The sequence below is a fragment of the Eutrigla gurnardus genome (assembly GCF_963514095.1).
Source record: "Eutrigla gurnardus genome assembly, chromosome: 12".
Lineage (NCBI taxonomy): Eukaryota > Metazoa > Chordata > Actinopteri > Perciformes > Triglidae > Eutrigla > Eutrigla gurnardus.
Genome location: NC_139926.1, coordinates 4,818,419 through 4,843,317, shown reverse-complemented (window position 1 = coordinate 4,843,317; position 24,899 = coordinate 4,818,419). Strand labels below are relative to the sequence as shown.

General features: G+C 41.6%; 1 protein-coding gene across 2 annotated transcripts in view; it reads right to left on the bottom strand.

The window, feature by feature from the left end:
• Nucleotides 1-24,899, bottom strand: part of adcy5 (adenylate cyclase 5) — a 102,372-nt gene that overhangs the window by 21,244 nt on the left and 56,229 nt on the right. For both annotated transcript variants that reach the window (XM_084022562.1, XM_084022561.1), the window contains exons 4-9: nt 16,208-16,319; nt 13,049-13,176; nt 10,270-10,428; nt 10,023-10,164; nt 4,148-4,285; nt 253-275 (exon numbers count right to left, since the gene is read on the bottom strand). In XM_084022562.1, coding sequence (XP_083878688.1) covers nt 253-275; nt 4,148-4,285; nt 10,023-10,164; nt 10,270-10,428; nt 13,049-13,176; nt 16,208-16,319 — 702 coding nt within the window. The remainder of the gene's footprint in view (nt 1-252; nt 276-4,147; nt 4,286-10,022; nt 10,165-10,269; nt 10,429-13,048; nt 13,177-16,207; nt 16,320-24,899) is intronic.

Below are 24,899 nucleotides of genomic sequence, written 5' to 3'. Positions count from 1 at the left end.
GAAAGAAATGTACTTCATTTTTGTATTCAAGTGTATCTGCAACAATTTAAAAGCAACAAACTGCCGGTAGGTGGCCCACTGATGTTTTCTTTATGCTTGTAATTAAACAGCTGACTCAGTTACAGTCATAAACGTCCTGCGACTCAAAGGGCTCTGAACAGATAGGTTTCCTTTCAGGACTCACGTTTGGTATTGACCTCAAAGTGAACCTAAGAGCGGTGTGGATGAGGGGAGGACACAACAGTTACTCACTTGTCTTTGGGGTCTTCAAAGCCCTAAACACAGAACAGAGACACAACAAAGAATTAGTTGGAGATTAAAATCTAAAGTGTACAAACAGCAACAGGTTTCTATTTCAATGCAGGCTGGATTCACTCTTTCACCTTACCCCCCTTTTCATACATTATTTATTCATTTATCATGTACAATGAGATTAATATTAAGGACTCTTCTTTTTCCCCCACATTGTTGTTCCTCCCTTGGCCCCACATTACACTTTTACAGATGCAAAAACAAAACAATTATAATAATAATAATAAGTAAAAAATGAAAACATTAAAAATAAAAGAGAAAACATTATTAATAATAAGCAACCCGCCCTTTTTAACATAGTAGATGATAAAACAAAGAAATATGCAAAATGACTGCACTGTAAATGACTTTAGATGACATGTATTAACAGTGACTTTACCTATATAACTTTATTATAATTAACTATAAAGCCCCAAACAGACCATTTTTTTCTGCTTTATCTATCTGTAAATTACAATAAATTATTTTGTGGATTTCACCGATTTGAAGATTATTCCAGGCACCGGACACTTTTTGGATTTTTTTTTTGTTTTGTTATTTCAGATATTTGATTGACAATAACGATAATTCATAAATGAGGAATCATGGATTCATCGACAGTAATAATTCTATTAGTGCAGCTGGTGAACTGCAGCTCAGCATTAACATGTGATGGCCACAGTTTTACGTTTGTAGATGAATTATATATCTACAGTGCATTATTTATACATCCTTTTGTTTTGGCTACAGCTTCTATTGAGCCTTTGCTACAAGTCATTATAATCTACGAGACATCTTTTTTTTTTTTTATTAAAACTGAGTTAACGAGCTTCAGCCAACCAATCACCCTCCTGATTGCACATCAGCTTGTTCAGTTGAATAATAAGAGTCTAATTCAATGCTGGCACTATCATTTTGAAAATAGCTGTTATTGTAGGTCTGATGGCGTAATAACTAGTGTGAGAAACTGAAATTAAACAGGAAGTGTGGAGGAAAGCTGTCCTGTGGCGGGAAGCAGCGAAAACAATCACGCAGGTGTCGTTGAAAAGTAACAGATATGTGTGTGAAAGTGAAGATTGGCACCGCTCTATTCTTATCTCAGCTCGGCACAGCAGGAAACAGCCGGCAATTATAATGAGATGTTTCTAGATGTTGATGTCAGATAAAGGGATGAACCAAGAGAGAGAGATAGAGGCTACAGTGTTGAGCAGACAAAGGGAGACATTTCACTGGTTACTCTGGCTTTTTATTTTCCTCCAGAAAAGTTTGTAAGGAAAGGTGGGTGTAGGTTACTATCATCACATTCTTATGGTATCATTATTTATTATTTTTATGGTATCATTTTAATATTATTTAGTATTATTGTGGTATAACGTATTTGATTATGGTACATATATAAACTTAAATAATAATATCAAATAATAGTAATAAATTGTATAAATAGTTTATTCTCATAGATGCTCTGTTATTTTGCATCGAGAGATGTTACCTTCATACAGAGGCCCTGGCTTGGGGCCCCTGAACCCTTCTGGCCCTGGGTTCGTCCTCGGTAGGCCCCGTTACCTAACCTATCCATGTGCACATATGACTGTATAACATTAATCTTCTGTATTAGCATCTCTGTACTGCATTTACTGCAGCCTTTTGTACATTCCTTATGCAATATTTTGCATTTTCCTGCACAAAACTGTACACCTCTTCATTTTAATAATACATTTTTTATACACTTTCCTGTTTTTCTTATGTTTCATGACTGTTGCAGTACTTGATTTAATCTATAGTTAGCATCAATCACCAAGTGAAATTCACTGTATGTGAAACCCTACTTGGCAATAACTGTATTATAGTAAAAAGAGGTAATCGTCTACACAGCTCCCTCTTCTGGACAAACACAAGAATGTCAATGCTGAAGGATCACAGCTGCCTTCAAAATGTAAAGACTGTCACAGACATTTACATTTACATTTAGGTCATTTAGCAGACGCTTTTGTCCAAAGCGACTTACAATAAGTACATTTGTCAAAAGAAGGAAACAAAGAAACCACGACGTATCATTGCAGATGCAGTAAGAGCTAAAAAATAGAACAAGTGTTAGGTCCTCATCTGAGTAAAGTAGTACTTCAAAATTTCGGAAAATGGCAAATGACTCAGCTGTCCTGACATTGGTCGGGAGTTCGTTCCACCACTGAGGACCAGAACAGAGAAGAGTCTGGACTTTGCTGAGCGACATTTGTTTGATTTCAGCGATGGTGGTACCAGCCGGCCAGCCGAAGTAGAGGAGCGGAGTGCTCGCTTCGGGGCATGACGTTTGACCAGTGTTTGAAGGTAGGCAGGTGCCGTTCCATTGATGGCCCTGAAGATTATTTCCTTCTTGATTCATCTGTGGATTAATTTCTTGATTGATTAATGAATCCGGTATTTATTAATCTTATTAGTCCAAGGATAAGATGTTCAGTTCACTATCATGTATGACAAAGACAAGCTTCTCATTCTCATAACATTCTCATAGAGACGCTGGAACCATTCAGATCTGGCATTTTTGCTGAAGTAATGACTAACCCTGCTTTCATCTTGTCTTCTCAACATTTAAATAAAGTTTAAAATAAAGCGTAAAGAGAGAGAGAGAGAGAGCGAGTATGTGTGTGTGATGGGCAGGAGGAGAATAGAGGCTGAAGAAAGGCTGAACTGTGGCAAATCAAGATGATGTCAGAATGTTAATGTTTCTGCAAACTTTGTGAGCCAGACACACTTTTGGTGACACACTTGTCTGATGGACGGAGAAAAAAACACCACATCATCAGACACGATGTCAGTCAGAGTAATTAAATGTTCTCATTCAGGACGACAGCAGAGAAGCTGCTTGTATTAATGCTAGGAAGTCTCCGCTGGAGAGATTCTGCTTTGACTGTCCTATTTGATTTTGTGTTAATGTGGTTGAAGTTTCACTAGGTGGCGCTCTTTTCTTGGTTAATTTGGCTGTTTCTACAGACCAGTGGGGCTGCTACAGAACTGTATAACCGCTAGTGTAAAATAATAATTGATTTATGTTGAAATTGAAGGTGTACCTGACCTCCAGAACAATTAAACTCATAACAACGACACACAACTGGTGTTAAAGTCATATTAGTAGCTATCTGCATTAGTAGAGACGGTAGTGATGCTGTGGTAGCCCCGCCCCCTGAAGCATCCCCTGCTTTATGGTCCGTTGGACTCTAAATGGACCGTCATTTACTAAATAAACATCATGCTGCATTGAAGAAGACTTGAAACTAGAGATTGAGACCATAAACTCATGTTTACAATGTTAACTGAGATGATACATCAAGAGAGAAGTAGGACCATTTTCTCATAGACTTCTTTTTACAACCAGGAGTCACTCATAAGGTCAAATATATTTGACCTATATTTGCATCTGTCAGTCTAGGTTGCAATGTTGATGTAAAAGGGGATCTGAGAAAAGAACAAAGAAAGAATAAGTGTGAATCAGAAATGAATACGGTCACATCACTGATGGATTTCAGGAGGAGCGTGAGGTTTGGAGGATCGGGGTCATGTGTGTCCTCCCTGCTCAACCTGCTGCAGTGGACCAGCCGTTTGTTGTGGTGCTCGCCTCATCATGGCCGCCTACGTGTCCATGCTGGCTCCCTGAGAGCTCCTGAGAGCCTCTCCGGGCCGAGGTGAGAGTGTGCCATGGAGGGCCATCGCCAGCGGCACATCAAAGGATTATGGGTATTAACAATGTGCTGGTTTCATCACTAAATGTGGGCTGATATATAGGGGAGTCACCTGGCTGCCTTATTACACCCACGTGAAGGATAGCAGCTGTGAGGGTGAAATGAGCACAGTTTAAACTCACCATCCTCTTCATCTCCTTGGAGATCTGGTTGCCGCCCATATGGTTGTAGAACGGTCGGTCGTTCCAGTGGCCGCTGTTGTGGGTGACAGAGTTGGTCCTCTGTCGGTTCATTTTGGCTATCATCGCCTTTTCCTCTTTCTGTGAGAAACAAAAACACAAATAGATGTTAGAATAAATTCATTAGCTGAGAAACTGAAGATGAACTTTACCTTTGTCTTTCTCCAACTGTGGAAAGTAGCTAATGACAATTACTGTACTGTTATTTTATACTTCTACTTGACAATATTCAGGAGGAAATGTTGCCCTTTTTACCTCTCTGCCTTCATTTCAGCCACTAAATATTTATAAAAGGAACCTTTGGCTTGGTTAGAAGATGCAAACGCTCTGAGGAAAAGTGCCGATCTTATCTTGCATCACTTCTAGGAACTGGATCACATGTCTTTTCCTGGAGGGTCACCAAATAGAGCAATGAAAGGTTTGGCTCTACTCAGATGGAATCAACTTAGGGGAGAATTGGGACCGAGCCTTGGCCCTTTGGCCTGTATAAGACCTACCTTATGACTATAATAGAGCACCCCGCTCTACCTCCTGAGTTACAACCCATGTAAAGCTCTTCTGTTTGCATCGGCTAACCCCGCCTCAAATCTTTAAAAGATTTAACAAAAAGTTTAACATTCATATCATAATCATGCTGCACGTTACACACACATGGATCCCCAATGCTGATAGTTTGAAGTCTGCGTGATCGTAAAACCCCATCAGAGGAGAATCTCCTTTCTCAGCGTTTAACATCATCACAATGTAATGTATTTTTACTCTCAGGAGAAATGTCTGGTACTTCTGGTGTTGAGTCAGAAGATGAATTCCAGAGATGTTCATTTGCTTAATTGCTTACAGATCTGATATCACAACTGAATAATGGCTGGAGGACGTATGTTTCCAAGAATTAAAAACTAAAGACAGAACAATCTTCCTTCTGTCTCAGAGCACGTGCAGCAAACATGAGTGGAAGATATCACTTCACATGACAAGCTATCTGAAGTCACAGCTTGTGATGCTGCTGGAGGACAAGACGGCTGATAAAAGCAGGCCAGTCATAAACAAACCGAGCTCACCCAGCGGAGCAGACATGAAATCATTCCTCTCACAAACACACTTACAATATAGACGATGGCTGTGTGTGTTTGAACAGACAGGTCTGTCAGCAGCAGCACCACAGCCGTGGTTGTGATGATGGACGCAAAATGTTGTGTCTTTGCCTCAGAATAATTTAACACCCACACATGGAGGGTCTCAGAGGATTTTAAGAAAGTTACATTCTGTTGTTCTGTTGCTGAGAGTTAACTCAAAGTTTCCCACAATTTGAAATGTACTGGACAACCGATGGTCACTGACTGAGCATTATATACCATCATGCATTGCACAGAAGGAAGAAGGACAGACAGACGAGAGCAGAGAGAGTAGAGACTGAGACAAATCTATGAAAATACTGGATGTATTTAATGTGAGTAGAGCATCATAGTCCTCTATATAGTCCTCTAGGTAGTCCTCTACATAGTCCTCTAGATAGTCCTCTACATAGTCCTCTAGATAGTCCTCTAGGTAGTCCTCTAGGTAGTCCTCTATATAGTCCTCTAGGTAGTCCTCTACATAGTCCTCTATATAGTCCTCTACATAGTCCTCTAGATAGTCCTCTACATAGTCCTCTAGATAGTCCTCTAGGTAGTCCTCTAGGTAGTCCTCTAGGTAGTCCTCTACATAGTCCTCTAGGTAGTCCTCTAGGTAGTCCTCTAGATAGTCCTATACATAGTCCTCTAGATAGTCCTCTACATAGTCCTCTAGGTAGTCCTCTAGGTAGTCCTCTAGGTAGTCCTCTATATAGTCCTCTAGGTAGTCCTCTACATAGTCCTCTATATAGTCCTCTAGGTAGTCCTCTACATAGTCCTCTACATAGTCCTCTAGATAGTCCTCTAGGTAGTCCTCTTCATAGTCCTCTATATAGTCCTCTAGATAGTCCTCTACATAGTCTTCTAGATAGTCCTCTACATAGTCCTCTATATAGTCCTCTAGTTAGTCCTCTAGGTAGTCCTCTACATAGTACTTTAGGTAGTCCTCTACATAGTCCTCTATATAGTCCTCTACATAGTCCTCTATATAGTCCTCTAGTTAGTCCTCTATATAGTCCTCTAGATAGTCCTCTACATAGTCCTCTATATAGTCCTCTAGTTAGTCCGCTAGGTAGTCCTCTACATAGTCCTCTAGATAGTCCTCTACATAGTCCTCTACATAGTCCTCTACATAGTCCTCTAGGTAGTCCTCTAGGTAGTCCTCTATATAGTCCTCTACATAGTCCTCTATATAGTCCTCTAGGTAGTCCTCTACATAGTCCTCTACATAGTCCTCTACATAGTCCTCTAGGTAGTCCTCTTCATAGTCCTCTAGATAGTCCTCTACATAGTCCTCTACATAGTCCTCTACATAGTCCTCTACATAGTCCTCTATATAGTCCTCTACATAGTCATCTATATAGTCCTCTACATAGTCCTCTAGATAGTCCTCTACATAGTCCACTATATAGTCCTCTACATAGTCCTCTAGATAGTCCTCTACATAGTCCTCTATATAGTCCTCTAGTTAGTCCTCTATATAGTCCTCTAGGTAGTCCTCTACATAGTACTTTAGGTAGTCCTCTACATAGTCCTCTATATAGTCCTCTACATAGTCCTCTATATAGTCCTCTAGTTAGTCCTCTATATAGTCCTCTAGATAGTCCTCTAAATAGTCCTCTAGTTAGTCCTCTATATAGTCCTCTAGGTAGTCCTCTACATAGTACTTTAGGTAGTCCTCTACATAGTCCTCTACATAGTCCTCTACATAGTCCTCTATATAGTCCTCTAGTTAGTCCTCTATATAGTCCTCTAGATAGTCCTCTACATAGTCCTCTATATAGTCCTCTAGTTAGTCCTCTATATAGTCCTCTAGGTAGTCCTCTACATAGTCCTCTATATAGTCCTCTAGTTAGTCCTCTATATAGTCCTCTAGATAGTCCTCTACATAGTCCTCTATATAGTCCTCTAGATAGTCCTCTACATAGTCCTCTATATAGTCCTCTACATAGTCCTCTATATAGTCCTCTAGTTAGTCCTCTATATAGTCCTCTAGATAGTCCTCTACATAGTCCTCTATATAGTCCTCTAGTTAGTCCTCTATATAGTCCTCTACATAGTACTTTAGGTAGTCCTCTACATAGTCCTCTACATAGTCCTCTATATAGTCCTCTAGTTAGTCCTCTATATAGTCCTCTAGATAGTCCTCTATATAGTCCTCTAGTTAGTCCTCTATATAGTCCTCTAGGTAGTCCTCTACATAGTACTTTAGGTAGTCCTCTACATAGTCCTCTATATAGTCCTCTAGGTAGTCCTCTACATAGTCCTCTATATAGTCCTCTAGTTAGTCCTCTACATAGTCCTCTATATAGTCCTCTAGTTAGTCCTCTATATGGTCCTCTAGGTAGTCCTCTACATAGTACTTTAGGTAGTCTACTATATAGTCCTCTATATAGTCCTCTAGGTAGTCCTCTACATAGTCCTCTACATAGTCCTCTATATAGTCCTCTAGTTAGTCCTCTACATAGTCCTCTATATAGTCCTCTATGTAGTCCTCTAGGTAGTCCTCCACGTAGTCCCCTTCATAGTCCTCTAGTTAGTCCTCTACGTAGTCCTCTAGGTAGTCCTCTACATAGTCCCCTTCATAGTCCTCTAGTTAGTCCTCTATATATTCCTCTATATAGTCCTCTATATAGTCCTCTACATAGTCCCCGTCATAGTCCTCTTCATAGTCCTCTAGTTAGTCCTCTACATAGCCCTCTACATAGTCCACTAGTTAGTCCTCTACATAGTCCTCAAGGTAGTCCCCTTCATAGTCCTCTACATAGTCCACTAGTTAGTCCTCTACAGAGTCCTCTACATAGTCCTCTACATAGTCCTCTAGGTAGTCCCCTTCATAGTCCTCTAGATAGTCCTCTATATAGTCCTCTAGGTAGTCCTCTACATAGTCCTCTATATAGTCCTCTAGTTAGTCCTCTACATAGTCCTCTATATAGTCCTCTAGTTAGTCCTCTACATAGTACTTTAGGTAGTCCTCTATATAGTCCTCTAGTTAGTCCTCTACATAGTCCTCTAGGTAGTCCTCTACATAGTCCCCTTCATAGTCCTCTAGTTAGTCCTCTAGTTAGTCCTCTACATAGTCCTCTATGTAGTCCTCTAGGTAGTCCTCTACATAGTCCCCTTCATAGTCCTCTACATAGTCCTCTAGGTAGTCCTCTAGTTAGTCCTCTACAGAGTCCTCTACATAGTCCTCTAGGTAGTCCCCTTCATAGTCCTCTACATAGTCCTCTAGGTAGTCCTCTATATAGTCCTCTAGGTAGTCCCCTTCATAGTCCTCTATATAGTCCTCTAGGTAGTCCTCTACATAGTCCTCTAGGTAGTCCTCTACATAGTCCTCTAGTTAGTCCTCTACATAGTACTTTAGGTAGTCCTCTACATAGTCCTCTATATAGTCCTCTAGGTAGTCCTCTACATAGCCCTCTACATAGTCCTCTAGGTAGTCCTCTATATAGTCCTCTAGGTAGTCCTCTACGTAGTCCTCTAGGTAGTCCTCTAGGTAGTCCTCTAGTTAGTCCTCTACATAGTCCTCTATATAGTCCTCTAGGTAGTCCTCTACATAGTCCCCTTCATAGTCCTCTAGTTAGTCCTCTATATAGTCCTCTACATAGTCCTCTAGGTAGTCCTCTACATAGTCCTCTACATAGCCCTCTACATAGTCCTCTACAGAGTCCGCTACAGAGTCCTCTAGGTAGTCCTCTAGGTAGTCCCCTTCATAGTCCTCTACATAGTCCTCTAGGTAGTCCTCTATATAGTCCTCTAGGTAGTCCTCTACATAGTCCTCTAGGTAGTCCTCTACATAGTCCTCTATATAGTCCTCTAGTTAGTCCTCTATATAGTCCTCTAGGTAGTCCTCTACATAGTACTTTAGGTAGTCCTCTACATAGTCCTCTATATAGTCCTCTAGGTAGTCCTCTACATAGTCCTCTATATAGTCCTCTAGTTAGTCCTCTACATAGTCCTCTATATAGTCCTCTAGGTAGTCCTCTACATAGTCCTCTATATAGTCCTCTAGTTAGTCCTCTACATAGTCCTCTATATAGTCCTCTATATAGTCCTCTAGGTAGTCCTCTACATAGTACTTTAGGTAGTCCTCTACATAGTCCTCTATATAGTCCTCTGACCTGAGTCTGAAGTGTTTTAAACCGTCATGTTTTAGTGAAGTAGTGACTCTACGACTTGACGGATGATTCTGCAACAGTTTGTAAATTTAGTATGGATAGAGTTTTGTTGTTAAATGCGTTCCCATGTACTTCACTGTATCTTGGGTTTACTGTCTTCACATGTTCACATGTTTTTAATCAAAAGTAATGATGTCTGCTGCTAGTAGACGCTTTGTAGCAGTCCTCCAGTGACGAGGACAGTCAAAGTGAAAAGCTTCTATTTATGCTTTGAATCAGACCTTGAAAGAATGAATGGTACTTCCCTGATTGATGATTTATTTCTTATGTTATGAATAAAATAAATAACTGAGCTTTCCATCCTCTTTTAGCATTATTTTACAATTTACACCAACTGGTGAAGGAAGTTAAACTAAAGGTTGGTGAAGCCCTGAGGGGATGTAAAAAAATCAAATATTGTACTTTCATTCATCAAGTAGACAGAATCATAACTCCAATGGGACAAAATACACAACTTTATAGGGTGCTTAGATGTTCTTCTGCCCTCTAGTGGAACAAAATCAACAAATGCAACAATAAATAAAAACTCACCCTTTTCTGACTGCAGCCAACAATGAGGTAGGTTTCTATGTTGTGTGTCTTCAGGTAGGTGTTTCTTTCACCGCCCACTCCGTCCTCCACATCGTAGTCCCCGTTCAGATAATTCAGAGTGGCCTTTGTGATGTGGATCCGCCTGGAACGCACATAAACGCCAATATAAAAGTTAATTATTCAGACATACTGTTTCAGCAGGACAGACTGGTTTGAAGTCAGTTGGACTATAACTGCAGAGACCTACCCGGCTTGGCCCCCGGCCTCCATCTGATTGGCTAGTGTGACGTCGTTGGACCAGACGTCAAACTGCCACTTCCTGAGTCCCAGCACCCCACAGTGCACCCTGCCGCTGTGGATGCCCACTCGCATGTTCACATTCACCCCCGTCACCTCACGAACCAGCCTGCAGAAATGATGGTGACGGAGGATGTTACGCGTTCTCATTTGGTCAACATCTTTAGTGATACAAGCTGACTGCTGAGGTATCCCACAAGTCACCTTGTTTTTAGTATTGGGATCTTTCTGAAGTAGATATTCTGATTAGGTTCTATAGGTGGGATTTGCAAATAAATGATCATCTTATGATCATGAAGTGAATGTTTTGGATGTGTCTGGCTGAAGTACAAGACATTTAGTGATTATGATTGACAATGTGGCAACATTCTGCAGACTAGGGCTGCAGGATTAGAGACAAAAAATAGACATGAAACAACTAAAAATAAACACAAAACGACTAAATATATGTAATACAACCTAAATTAGACATAAAAAACTGAAAATGACTAAAAATAGATGTAAAAAGACTCAAAATAGACATAGACTAAATAAAGTTACATGTTAAAGTGCAGTTTTCTAAGACTGTATTACAGCCATTGTAGGTGGAAAACAGAGCCGAGGGAGGGCGAGTATTATTGAGAAAAACTCCAGATTAAAGTCAATACTTTTACGACTATATGTAACATGGCCTCAAGAAGCAAAATACACATGAACACTTTGATAGTAGTGTTTTTAATGTATCACATCCGTGTTTATCTGAACATAAGCACATACCAGCTGTGTGTGTTGTTTTGGTGGAAGGATTCTGTTTTGGGTGTTCGTTTCATTTTATAAGAGATTTGACAAAGTTGGTAACCCTTTTCAGTTTGTGTTTAAATTTGTGAGAAATTGAGCTTCTGGAAATGTGTTTAAATGTTTGGGGAAAACTGTAACTAGTTAGATGAAAACACAAACACTGCTGCAGCCATGCTGCCACTATGAGTAGGTGGCAGCTAGATAAAGCCACAAACCAGACAAGGAAAGGCCTTTACACAATGGAGGCGTGACGGATGAACGACGCCAAAATGCAAAATACTTGCAAATATTTTGCAGCACAACTATTCATACAGGCAGCGACGCAAATGTGCAACAGGTCTGAATAGATTCTTGCAGGCAAAGGACCAACCACCAGAATCCAGGACCCAGATCAGGGTCTGACAGGTAGAGGACCAACCACCAGAATCCAGGACCCAGATCAGGGTCTGACAGGTAGAGGACCAACCACCAGAATCCAGGACCCAGATCAGGGTCTGACAGGTAGAGGACCAACCACCAGAATCCTATGGACCCAGATCAGGGTCTGACAGGTAGAGGACCAACTAACGGGATCCTATGGACCCAGATCAGGGTCTGACAGGTAGAGGACCAACCACCAGAATCCAGGACCCAGATAAGGGTCTGACAGGTAGAGGACCAACCACCAGAATCCAGGACCCAGATCAGGGTCTGACAGGTAGAGGACCAACCACCAGAATCCTATGGACCCAGATCAGGGTCTGACAGGTAGAGGACCAACTAACGGGATCCTATGGACCCAGATCAGGGTCTGACAGGTAGAGGACCAACCACCAGAATCCTATGGACCCAGATCAGGGTCTGACAGGTAGAGGACCAACCACCAGAATCCTATGGACCCAGATTAGGGTCTGAAGGTAGAGGACCAACTAACGGGATCCTATTGACCCAGAACAGGGTCTGACAGGTAGAGGACCAACTAACGGGATCCTATTGACCCAGATCAGGGTCTGACAGGTAGAGGACCAACTAACGGGATCCTATTGACCCAGATCAGGGTCTGACAGGTAGAGGACCAACCACCAGAATCCTATGGACCCAGATCAGGGTCTGACAGGTAGAGGACCAACTAACGGGATCCTATGGACCCAGATCAGGGTCTGACAGGTAGAGGACCAACCACCAGAATCCTATGGACCCAGATCAGGGTCTGACAGGTAGAGGACCAACCACCAGAATCCTATGGACCCAGATTAGGGTCTGAAGGTAGAGGACCAACTAACGGGATCCTATTGACCCAGAACAGGGTCTGACAGGTAGAGGACCAACTAACGGGATCCTATTGACCCAGATCAGGGTCTGACAGGTAGAGGACCAACTAACGGGATCCTATTGACCCAGATCAGGGTCTGACAGGTAGAGGACCAACCACCAGAATCCTATGGACCCAGATCAGGGTCTGACAGGTAGAGGACCAACCACCAGAATCCTATGGACCCAGATTAGGGTCTGAAGGTAGAGGACCAACTAACGGGATCCTATTGACCCAGAACAGGGTCTGACAGGTAGAGGACCAACTAACGGGATCCTATTGACCCAGATCAGGGTCTGACAGGTAGAGGACCAACTAACGGGATCCTGTTGACCCAGATCAGGGTCTGACAGGTAGGGGACCAACTAACAGGATCCTGCTGACCCAGATCAGGGTCTGACAGGTAGAGGACCAACTAACGGGATCCTGTTGACCCAGATCAGGGTCTGACAGGTAGAGGACCAACTAACGGGATCCTGTTGTCCCAGAGCAGGTTCTCAGTCAGACAGAAAATATACCATAATACTCATATTCTCATAACAGTTTCTGAAGTTTGGGAGAGTTCTTATTATTCATTTCATATCTTTGACCACAGCATTTATGGATTTTGAAAATGGGCGTAGTTCCCCTCTAACCAGCTGTTCACCCCGGGACAACTCACGAGATGGCCTCTATCATGTCCATCCCCATCTCCACACAGCAGTGGGCGTGGTCGGCCCTGGCCTCGGGCAGCCCAGATACACAGTAGTAGCAGTCTCCCAGGATCTTGATCCGCAGACAGTGGTTCTCCTGGCAGGACAAAAGAACAACTTCACTGTGGTGGCTTGACTTTTACATCGGTTCCTTTGGATGCAGTAAAATGTACAGCTTGTTTTATTCCCACACATAGGTACATTCATCCTCCTTCCTACATATACCACTGGATTTGGATATGGATTTATTTTTAACTCGCAATTTGTATCTATGTAAACATATGAACAAGCCTCCTTTCTCAGTGTTTTCATGTTGACATCAAATGTGTGTGTGTGTGTGTGTGTGTGTGTGTGTGTGTGTGTGTGTGTGTGTGTGTGTGTGGATCTGTAGGGCATTGGAGAACACTGTGTCTCATGATAGCCACCTGAGTGTCTCTTGTATGTGGCTCTGGGAAAATACAAAAAGACCTACTGTGTATAGAGCACATAGAGGGTGTGTGTGTGTGTGTGTGTGTGTGTGTGGTGTCAGTAGCAACAATTCTGGTTTATATGCCTGTTATACTCATAAATATTGATCAGCACATCATTTCACCTTTCATAAACAAATGACATATGTTGATGATTAGCTGGACACACAATGATGCTCCAGAACCAGTATTCATGAAGGTGCTGATTATGAAGCTGCGGATGAGATTATTAGAAATGTGCCAGAAACACATGTTTGGCTGCAGGATATTCATGACCAATCAAACGCTGGAGATATTTTGGAGTTGCCCTCGAGAGATGCACATGGCTGTGTTCATGCAAATATGAACTATATTTTTGTCGTCTTTTAAGTGTTTTTCAACCTGGACACTATTTCCCCATGTTTTTGTGAGTAATGGGGACAACCATGTTTGGAATTAGTCCAGTATTGAGGAAGAAGCTGCAGAGAGATGCCACAAAACGGGCTGTAATGTAATCGCTCCAGGCGACTCCTCACTGTCATGTACGTCCACTAAAAGTGCTGGTTTCTGTAACTGACAGCTTCAGATTTTTATTGGAAGAGTCTGACAACATTATGCAGGCTCCAGGTGTACGAATAAAAAGGTATCCTTTAGGATGAACCCATAAACTAAGAGTGATGCGTAGAGTTTTATCAGAATTGTTATGAATATAGAAAGTAACCACATCGAAAAAAGGACCAAATAAAGTTACGGCCTGTGTTTGAGACCACATAATAAAGCTGAATTAAAGTTATTGATGATTTTGTCGATCCCTGTTGACAAAAGTAGTTCCTGAGCACCAAAAATCTCTCATTTTACTGCAGCAGGGCCTGAGAGTCAGCCCCGCTCAGTTCTGGGTCTGGTTCTCCTGTGGCTCCCTCCAGCTGGCCCAGCAATACGGCCTGGTCCTCCAGCAGCGTGTTGTCTGAGATTGAGAAGGAGCCACTGCTGCCGGGGCGACACTCCAGCTGCAGGTTTAAGGCGGTAGAGAAGCCGGATGTGGGTCTGTCTTCAGACTGGTCCGCTGCCGGAGACCCGCTGGAGTCTGAGCTGAAGGAGTTTTTGGTAAACCTCTGTGCTGTTAATATTTCTGTATGTTTTTGTTCAGAATCCGACCCATGGCAATGATAAAAAGCAATAAGAATTAATAACCATTCATGTCATGAGTTTCAAAGAGCCTGTCCTCCTCTGCCCTTGAGCTTTTAGAGATTGCACTCCTTCTCCTCTAGAAAAAACACAAGTTACTCTTTGACACCTCAACGCAGTGTATAACTGGACCTCAGAAGTGCATCTTTTTGCAGATGATGTGATTCTATTTGCTGCTTCAGAACGTGACCTGCACTGGGGCGTTTTGGAGCCGAGTGTGAACAGCAATCGTTTGTATTTTGATTAGATGTCAAAAATAATGCCTATGGTTAACACAATATATAACCTACAACCCCAAATCAGAAACATTTGGGAAGGTAATTAAAATGCAAATAAAAAAGGAAGCAGTGATTTCTAAATTTACTTTGACTCGTATTCATGTTTTATTCTGGTAAACTTAATTTCATTTGTAAATATGCATTGATTGCTGCCATTCAGGCCTGCATCACATTCCCCAAAAAGGTAAACAGTAGCATCAAGTAAAGGCCTGGTCCTTTAGGAGCAAAGCTGGGCAGAGGATCGCCAGTTTGTCAACGAACGTGTGATAAAATGATTGACATGTTTAAAAACAATGTTCCTCAAAGAAAGATAGGAATGGATTTGGATTTTACCCTCTAAGGTGCATAACGTCAAGTATTCAAGGGCTGAAGGGCAAGGGTACAAGCCGAAGCTGAATCACTGTGGAGTCCGATCCCTCAAATGACAATGCATCAAGAACCGTCATTCATGTACAAGCGATACAACCACTGTGCCAAAAGAAAGCCTTGTGTTGACCGTGTCCAGAAGCACCGTCGACTTCTCTGGGCTCGGAGGCATCTGAGATGGACCGTCACACAGTGATGCAACAAGTCCAAAAGCCAGGGTCTGTAGGGGTTGTGGCATTGCCCTTGGCAAAGGTACCTTACACTTCTGTGATGCACCATTAATGCCAAAAAGTACAGACAGACGTTAGAGAGAGATGACATCTTTTCCAGACGTCCATGCATATTTCACCAACATTCTGCACATCACAAAGCCATGGCTGTGGAAGTAGGGGGTGCGGGTGCTGGACTGGCGTGCCTGCAGTCCCGACCAATAGAGACTGTATGATGCATCCTGAAATGCAAATTGCGATAACGAAGACCCCGTACTGTTGCACACCTTAAGACTTGTTTGCAGGAAGAATGACACAGTGCTTCACTGTCCCAACTTTTTTAGAAACATGTTGCAAGAATCAAAATTGAAATAAGTGTTTTTTTCTTTATACAATAAAATGAAATGAATGAGGTAAGGTAATAAATAATGTGCTATTGTATATTTTTCATTGTAATACAGGTCAAAGATAGTTTACAAAACACTGCTTATATTATATTTTCTGCTTATTGACACAAATAAATGATTCTGTAGCTTGTGTATTTCATATTTGCATTGCATGAAATAGAATAAATGTACAAGACGGAGCAACAGTTGTGGCCTTCACATACAGTATAGCGTGCACGTGTGTGATTGCATTCTTACCGCTGCCAGCTTGTCAAAGCGGGCGAAGAGTTCATTAAGCGTCATCACCAGCTCCTGGGCTGTGCACTGGGATGCCAGACTGGTGAAACCCTTGATGTCGGCAAATAAGATGCTGCAGAAACACAAAGAAGAGAGAAAACTGGATTCAGCTTTCATCATTTTGGGATCACAGTTCTCTACACACTGCTAACTGTACTAACCTGACTCTCCCCAGATGAATTTCGTTCCGCCTAGTAGTCAATAAAGATGACGGACAAGTGTCTTATCCAATCATATGCAAGGATTTTTGATAAGGCCCAGCCTTCTGAAACACCTCTCCAATGAAACGGTCCCAGATGGATGAGTGGAGCTAGGCGGAACCAAATTCATCTGGCGAGAGTCAGGTTAGCACAAGGACACCACCAGCCACTTACCATCACCTGCTAGAGATGAATCACAATTAGAATTTGATTGATTACCCATTACAGTTATAAATGAGCAATATAAGAAAACAACATAATATAGTATAAAGAAAGAAAGAAAGAAAATGACTATGCAAAATGAAGGAAAGATAAATACTAAAAATATGTATGTGTAATATTGTGCATCTGGCAAAAACAATACAACAGTTTAAATAAGCAAAAAAAAAATCCTGAAAAAAGAAAATTATAAAATCTCAACGTGTCAATGTCACAGCATAATTCTAGTTCATTCCACCCATTAGGTTCCTGAAACAACTCGACCTCTGGTATCCTCGCACACAAGACTCGTGAGTGGCGACTGAGTGGGTCCTTAAACACAGAAATGTGTTCCTGTTCTCTTATCTCAAAGTCAATGTGCTTTTGATGAATGTGAAAGATGACTGCAATATCTTAAGAGATTTTAATGTTTCCTTCTACGATATGAAATCAATAAATCACCGTCTGGTCAATTTTGATGCTTTTACGTGTCTTAACAAGAGGCTAAATGAGACAACTAACGTCAACACTAGTCATGTGACTGTGGCATAGTTCCTTTATAGCCTCAGGTTAGCTTTTTACTTCTGATGATTGCATCCAAATATCCTAAGAGTAGGGTTTATGGTTTCATTTTGGTTCAGTCCAATGTATATTTGGTTCAATAGTGATCTGAACATTTAGTATCGTTTCAGTCCAGTATTTAGTCCTGATTTGGTCCAATATTTAGTCCTGATTTGGTCCAATATTTAGTCCTGATTTGGTCCAATATTTAGTCCTGATTTGGTCCAATATTAAGTTCTGGTTTGGTCCATTATTTAGTCCTGATTTGGTCCAATATTTAGTCCTGATTTGGTCCAATATTTAGTCCTGATTTGGTCCAATATTAAGTTCTGGTTTGGTCCATTATTTAGTCCTGGTTGGTCCTATTTAGTCTGGTGTTTTAGTCCAGTATTTCATTTTCGTTTTTGACTTGGTAAATAATTGAATAACAACTAACTGAACCTGAAATTACCCAAAATTGACCTTTTGTTCTGTGATATAAAATATATCAGCAAATCTTTATGCATCTTAAAAAAGACGGTTTCTAACATGTGGCTAAATGAGACGACTACACCTCATCACTAAAACACCAGTCCGCCTTTAGCTTAGTGGTGGTGATGTGAAGTCATGTGACTGTGGTGAAGTTTCTCTATAGCCTAACGTTAGCTGTTTACTTCTGACGATTGCTATTTAAAACCATAAAACTGGTGTTCATTTGTGAAGATTATCTTGTTGAACAAAATGTGTCTCATGAACATTGTTTTCTGATGATGATGGATGGAAGTTTCCATGTGGCTCCACATGAGGCAGATGTCACTGAGCTTCTGTGTGAACACTGTTTTGATGAGCTGAGTTATACATTCATGAAGGAACATAATGTTAATGTTTTAATAGTTATTTTTAATAGAAGCCTGAGGCACAGAAAGGGGCCGATCACATAGAGGTGCGTTGCTTGAAAGGCGTCACCTAAAAAAACATTGTTTTCCTTTGGTCCGGAGGCATGCTTTCCTACTTCACCACTTCCTTCCTGTTTTGATGCCGGTAGATGAAGTAGGAACAGACAACGGCAAATGCAGATGAAAGGTTGATTAGTGGTGTTTAATTACGATGAACTATATATCTTTTTATTAAGTCGTGAACCCAAAACCTCTGTTATTTGTGGGCTTTTTCCCCTCCTCCTCCTCCAACAGCAGAGCAACATCAAGCTCTACGTCTGCTTGAATCCTCACTTGATCTCCTGGTTGATCACGCACCCGCTAGGCTGATCAGCTGTTTGGCCCAACACTCTTTGCCAATGGGCGTTTTGAAGAGGCCGTGCCTGTTGCGACGTGTCTTGGTGTGATCGGAGCCTAAGTCAGGCTGCGGTTAATCACACAGTACTTCTTTAGAGCATTTGTTTTTGCTTTAAGTCTCTTCATGATGTTTTTTCAAAATGTTTTACAAAATGTAAGAGATTCCGTCCAGCAGACAGGAGTTTAAGCACAGAGAACGACTCTGGTCAAGATGCACCACTGGAACCATTGTTGAAGATTGAAGGTGTGAGATTGTGGTTGAAGCAGCCACGACGAAAAGGAATAATGCCTGTAATCTGGTGCTTAAAGTACTTGATATAGTATTTTGTGCTAATGAGGTCTTGCCCTGGCAAGAGGGAGAGAGAGAGAGGAGCTTTGCACTTGTAAAAATGAGCCTCCATCCCCTGAGAACACGGTAAACTAATCCAGCAAAGGTCTCTTTGTGATTGAGGCATTCTCCTTACGTTCCCAACACAACAACGGGACAGATGATCTCACCGGGCTGAAGCATTTCACTGAGAGAGAAAGGAGGACAAAGACAGCGGGCTGCTAGAGAAAGCTCAGCATTGGCTGTGGGAGACAGTCAGGTTGGCCTCATGCACTCAGATGAAAACCCACAAGCACGTCCTGAATGGCTCAAGTTGTTCTGTGAAGCATCACAGCTCTTCACCACACAACGTCACGTCTCACGCTCTGCATTTCTCTCTTCAATAAGCATATTTATTCTCTTTGCTCCTGAGGTGAAGCATGTGATGAACTTCACACAGTCAGAAGTCAAGACCATGCCGTGGGTCTCTCGCTACTTAATGTACAGCTTAACATTGCTTTGCTTGCAGCGACTTTGACAACGACTCGCCTCAGTTTGACTCAGATCCCTGATGGATCCCCAATGATCATATCAACTTTAAAAAAATCATATAATTATTCTTCTTATGGACATCAATATTCTATGCCTTTCTTGCAACCTTGTCCCCGACAAAGTTATGTCCCCATACAAGCAAACTGCACACTGAATACAGGATAAGCGGTAGACGATGGATGGAGGGACAAACCAAACTGCAATCTCAATGTAGATTATCAGGGAAACACTTTTTACAGACCAAACGGTCACAGTTTAAAACTGTTTGAAACGCGTGGGGAACAACCAAAACAGACCTGAACACGCTATGGAACCACAAAGTCAGGTTTAGTAAAAAAACAAACAAACATGGTTTGGCTCAAAATTATTATGAAATTTAAACAAAACAGAAAAACTAAACTATTTCACATGAGACACGCAGATCAGTCTTCTGGAGAAAGCCTTTTATTATTTTTGTTCTAACACTATACATCAGGAGCAAATGTAAAGACAAATATATTTCTCTCAACTTGTAATTCACAATGGAGTTTTGCTTTATGGGAACATAATTATTAAAATTGGCTGCAGTTTTAGCCAGAGTGTGGGAAAAGAAATGTCAAACTCAAATCTACAAAACTGATATAAAGAGGTATAATTAACCAAGAGAAAGTGGACACTTGGGTTCTCAAAAAAAACAATAGTTAAAATCGGAATAGATACTAATTTGCAAAAGTATCGATACCAACAGTGCCGTCTTCACACACAACATCACCCAGCAGCCCTGCAGACAGACAGCTACAGCTCCGTCTCTCTCTAGCAGCCCCGCAGACAGACAGCTACAGCTCCGTCTCTCTCTAGCAGCCCCGCAGACAGACAGCTACAGCTCCGTCTCTCTCTAGCAGCCCCGCAGACAGACAGCTACAGCTCCGTCTCTCTCTAGCAGCCCCGCAGACAGACAGCTACAGCTCCGTCTCTCTAGCAGCCCTGCAGACAGTGATGTATATCACAAGCCTCACCACATTTAATGCACACACATTCACTGCTGGATTATAAACGACAGAACCAGCTGACAACCAGGCAGCATCACAGCTGTTTGATGCTGTGAAGACAGTTATTGCAACACTTTCCAAACTATGTAGAGGTGTCTTTCAGAGTCAGACCCCCAGGAAGGACAAGAGACAGCTATAAATAAATGAAGGTTCAGACCAAACAAGGTCACATGAATCTCACAGGGTTGTTGTCTGATCAACAGCCAAGAACACAGAGCATTTTTACATGTGTGGGCACAAATCCTGCCCACCAGCCAACCGCAGCCTAACAACTAACTGATGGTGGCAGTGGGAGACCAGCAACTCCTTGATCTGAGAGGTAAAATGACTGTTTTTTTCAATGGAGTCTGGTGTCTTTGACGGGAGGATAGTTAATGCTTCAGTTCCTGTCAGCAAGGTAAAGAGGTAAATAAATATATAAAATATAGCGTACACTAAACAACTAACATTGTTATTATTACATAATGTTAAATTGTTATTATTAAAGATCCCATATTAAACTGATTTTCATCAATTTCACACAGCTGTCAGAGGTCCAACAACACTGTATTTGATATGCATTGCCCCAAACCCATCTGTGGTCCTGAATTTCAGCTGTCTAAAAGTTGCTCAAATGAGCTCTGCTGAGAACAGGCTGTTTCTGTGCCTGCACCTTTAAATGCTAATGAGCTCCGTCTGTCATCGCCTACTTGGCGATCGCCTAGCGACGGAGACAATGGCGCTTATGCTAGCAGAGCATGCGCCAATGTTTACAGTGGATGTATCGCTATGGCTTGCCTATGTGGCTCAGGTGAAGTTGCTGGGGCCCGTATGGTTGGGACAGATCCTTTTATGAGGGTCAGTGTCGAGGCAAAGCCAGCTTTGTACTGACCCTCGTTACTGAAGCAGTCCAATGTGAAGTGGTTAGCACACACGTACAAGCTAACACGGACCGTAGCCGGCACATCGTCATTAAAAATGAAACACAACCACCACTGTCTCTTCTGTTCTTCTGTAGCTGGGACAGAATATAAGCACTTATGTTTATTTGTACAACCAACAACAGAGCAATTTGCATGTCTAGCTGTGAGCGACGACATTGTGAAACACTGCTATCACACTGCTGTACAGGACACACCGAGCTTCACCTCGAATATCTCATCAGGGAAGTTCGGTCGATGCAATTGACTCTCTTCGTTACGTAACAACGTGAGCTGAATCTGAACAGCCTGTAGGACCGCGTTGTACCAGTGGGGGGGCTGCAGAGACCATGCAGGAGTCGCTTGTTTTCCTCATCCTGGGAGTTCACAGCCTCATGGAGGACCAGTTTACGGGTGTAGAGACCAGAGAAACCCTGTTTTTCATAATATGGGACCTTTAATGCACAATGGTGTTGTGCGAGTACGTAACTTTTAGGAGACTAGGCTGATGGGCAGGTTTTGTGTTTATGTTCATACATACAGGTAAAAAAAAAAGCGTGACTTTGCATTGCCTGAGTGTTACCATGGTAGGATTTTTTTCTCACATGTCAACAGCACAAACATGTTCTTGGTTTCAAGACATCTAAATTTCCTCAATTTGGGTCTCAGGCTGAGCAGGATTAAGAGTCCTCACTCTGGGGAACACATTTCTGAGAATAATTGATTGTTTTCTGCGAATTGTTGCATGGGAGGTCGAGTGAAACCCGACACTTGACCAATGTGTCTGAGCTTGGAGACGGCTCTGTCTCGCTGAGTGGAAGCAGAAATGGACGGAGAGGAGAGAAATGGAGGGGGAGAGAAGGATGGATACTTTTATCCGGCTATCAAAAAGAAATATGGCTACATTTTGTAAAGTGGTTGGCTCCTGTCATTACATATTTGAAAATATTAAAAAACAAAAAGTATTGAAATTGATTCCATGATGCTCATCTATAAACATTACCAAAAGAAAACAATGAATAAACATCAAGTAATGATGTTTATATATCTATAAACTTGTAGTTACTGACTTAAAACTATTTTAGGGACGTGGGGAAAGCAGGAGCACGGGACAGTGTCCTTGAGATCCAAAAAATACAATATATAAGTATAGTTACCGTTCATTCAATTATTTCAATCAACCTGAAAAGGTAATCTTTCATGTTGATTATAATCCAATCGTGGGGTGCAATGAATCTTGGGATAAGTTGGGCCATTAAGGATCAATCAGCTGGATCCCCTGAATCAGGAAAAGAAGGCCACATTTGTGGTGGGACTTGAAGGAGTCTTTGAAACGGCCTCGTCTCAGCCGATGTGACACATTCATTCTACAAATGCAGCCTCAGAAGGATGCGGCCGCTGGGTTGGGGCTTATATAACCACACCTTATATGACTGTTTCTCTAAGCCAAAAACATTTAAAAGGATCAGTATATCATTTTAGCCATTTTTTATGGCAGAAAAAAAAACCTCTAGCACCTGCTATATGAGCCAAAAATGCAGTGATGTAAAGGTAATTTATGCCCACTGAGGAAACTTCATGGAGATGAATGGGCCACCATCTTGGAACGAGTTCTTGCAACACATCCACCACTTGCATGTTTTATATTGTCCGTTTCATACGTATCTGTGAATACAAATTCATTTGGTTTTGTCATTCTTTTGTGCAAATGTATCTATGTATTGATGCAATAATGTGCTGACAAAGTAATCATTGTCTCAATATAAATATTTAAAAAGAAAGACTCATCACTCCAGAAAAATCCCAGGAAACTGTGGCAGATTTCACGTTTCAACAAACATATTCAATATGTATATTTGCAGTGTGAAAGCTGGATCATGTCCTCACACAGTGGAGCAGAGAGCAAGGCCTCTTCCCACAGCCTGACTGTGGGTGGTGGGCTCCAGAAGAACACCAGAGTGTATGAGAAAGAGACCCGGGGTCTTTAAGTCCCATCTAATGGTCCCTCGGTGATGAGTCAGCCGTTAGGACGCAACATTAAATCCTGTATGAGGCTGTGGCTGCAGAAGAAATCTTGCATTGAGTCTAAAAGGGGAAAGATTTGGACACTTTGTTATTTAGTTGAAATAAATAAAAGTGGCAATATAAGGGTTAACATGCTTACAAGTTCTTTAAACAATTTGACTTAGTGTTAACAATGCAGGCATTAAAGTGTTTTCAAAGAGAGATAAATCTGTGGTTTTCAGTTTATATTTCAGATAAAGAAGAAACAGTTTGAGAAGGAAAGACCAAAGCACAGAATCCTAAAAAACACTAACTGTTAAATGTCCAGTCCAGGTAGCTGCACTTGTTAGATTAATTCAACAAAATTAGACCAATTAGCTGTGCAGGCTTCACATAGATATCCACAGAAGTTATGTGCAGTTAAAGAGTAATGAAACCCCACAGTTTTACCTCCAGCCTGGAAAATCCAAGATGCCTGGAGAACTTTTATTTTTAATGGGGATTTCCTGTTCCACCCGCAGGACGCTAACACTTTTACAGAGCACAAGTTATTAAGAACTAAATGGATGCATTGATAGACTCTTGTCTGTTGTGTCATGGTGATTCTTTTTTGTCATGAAACTATTACAGTGAACAATGCAGAGTAAACCAGCTCCTTCTACAGCAGTCTGCCAGAACAACATTTCATTTTATTCCAAATTCATCATAAAATTAAATACAGCATTTTAAGTGAATCTTTTAAACTGAAGCTCATATTTCATGGTGGTATAAAATATAAAAAGGGATTTAGATGACTCTGTCTCTAAATACCTTTAATATTTAATACCACCATGAAATATGAGCTTCAGTATGTGACACTGACACTAGTATGTGACTGTGGTGTACTTCCTTTATAGTCTGACGTAACATTTTTACTTCTGCCCATTGCATTAAACTTTCAAAATAAAAGTGGTGTTCATGTTATCTTGCTGATCAAAACATGAAAGTATAATTTTGTTTGCTACAGAGATTATTTACTGTAAAAATCCAAAATCCAATGGAAGAAAGTCACTGGCTGTTTGTGGAGGGAACCAGGGTGATGCTAACTTTCTGTTAGACAGAAACAGAGATACAGTGATGCAGACAGTCCCTCTCCTGCTTGCATAGCCACCACCACAACATCAGTTCTGGGTCAAATCTCAGCTGAACCAAAGCTGTGCTGCGCTGCCACTGCATGACCCTGTCGTCTTTTATCCCCAACCCCCGGCTGCTTAACCCCACTGCTCCACCGGTACCTCGCTACCCTCAGCCAGGAAGATAATCCCACATAGACCCTTCAGTCCTTTTAATCATTGGCTGGCTCAGCTTCTCTTTCATTGTGTTTTCCTCCTTTTAACCCTGATATATTACTGGTCGCATCCATGGCTGTGTTCATTTCCTGTTCTTTTATTTCACTGTAACCCTCCGTCTTTCCTTTAGATTCTTGGCCGACCTTGTTGCATCAGCTCTCTTCTGCAAAATCTCACAGAACAGAACACGGAGTAACAGTATGCATCAGCATCTTTACAGCTGTTCAGGTAGGATTCAGTCCCTATAGGCATCCAGTGAGAAAATATCATTTTCATTTAATCAAACATACATTGTCACGACAGTG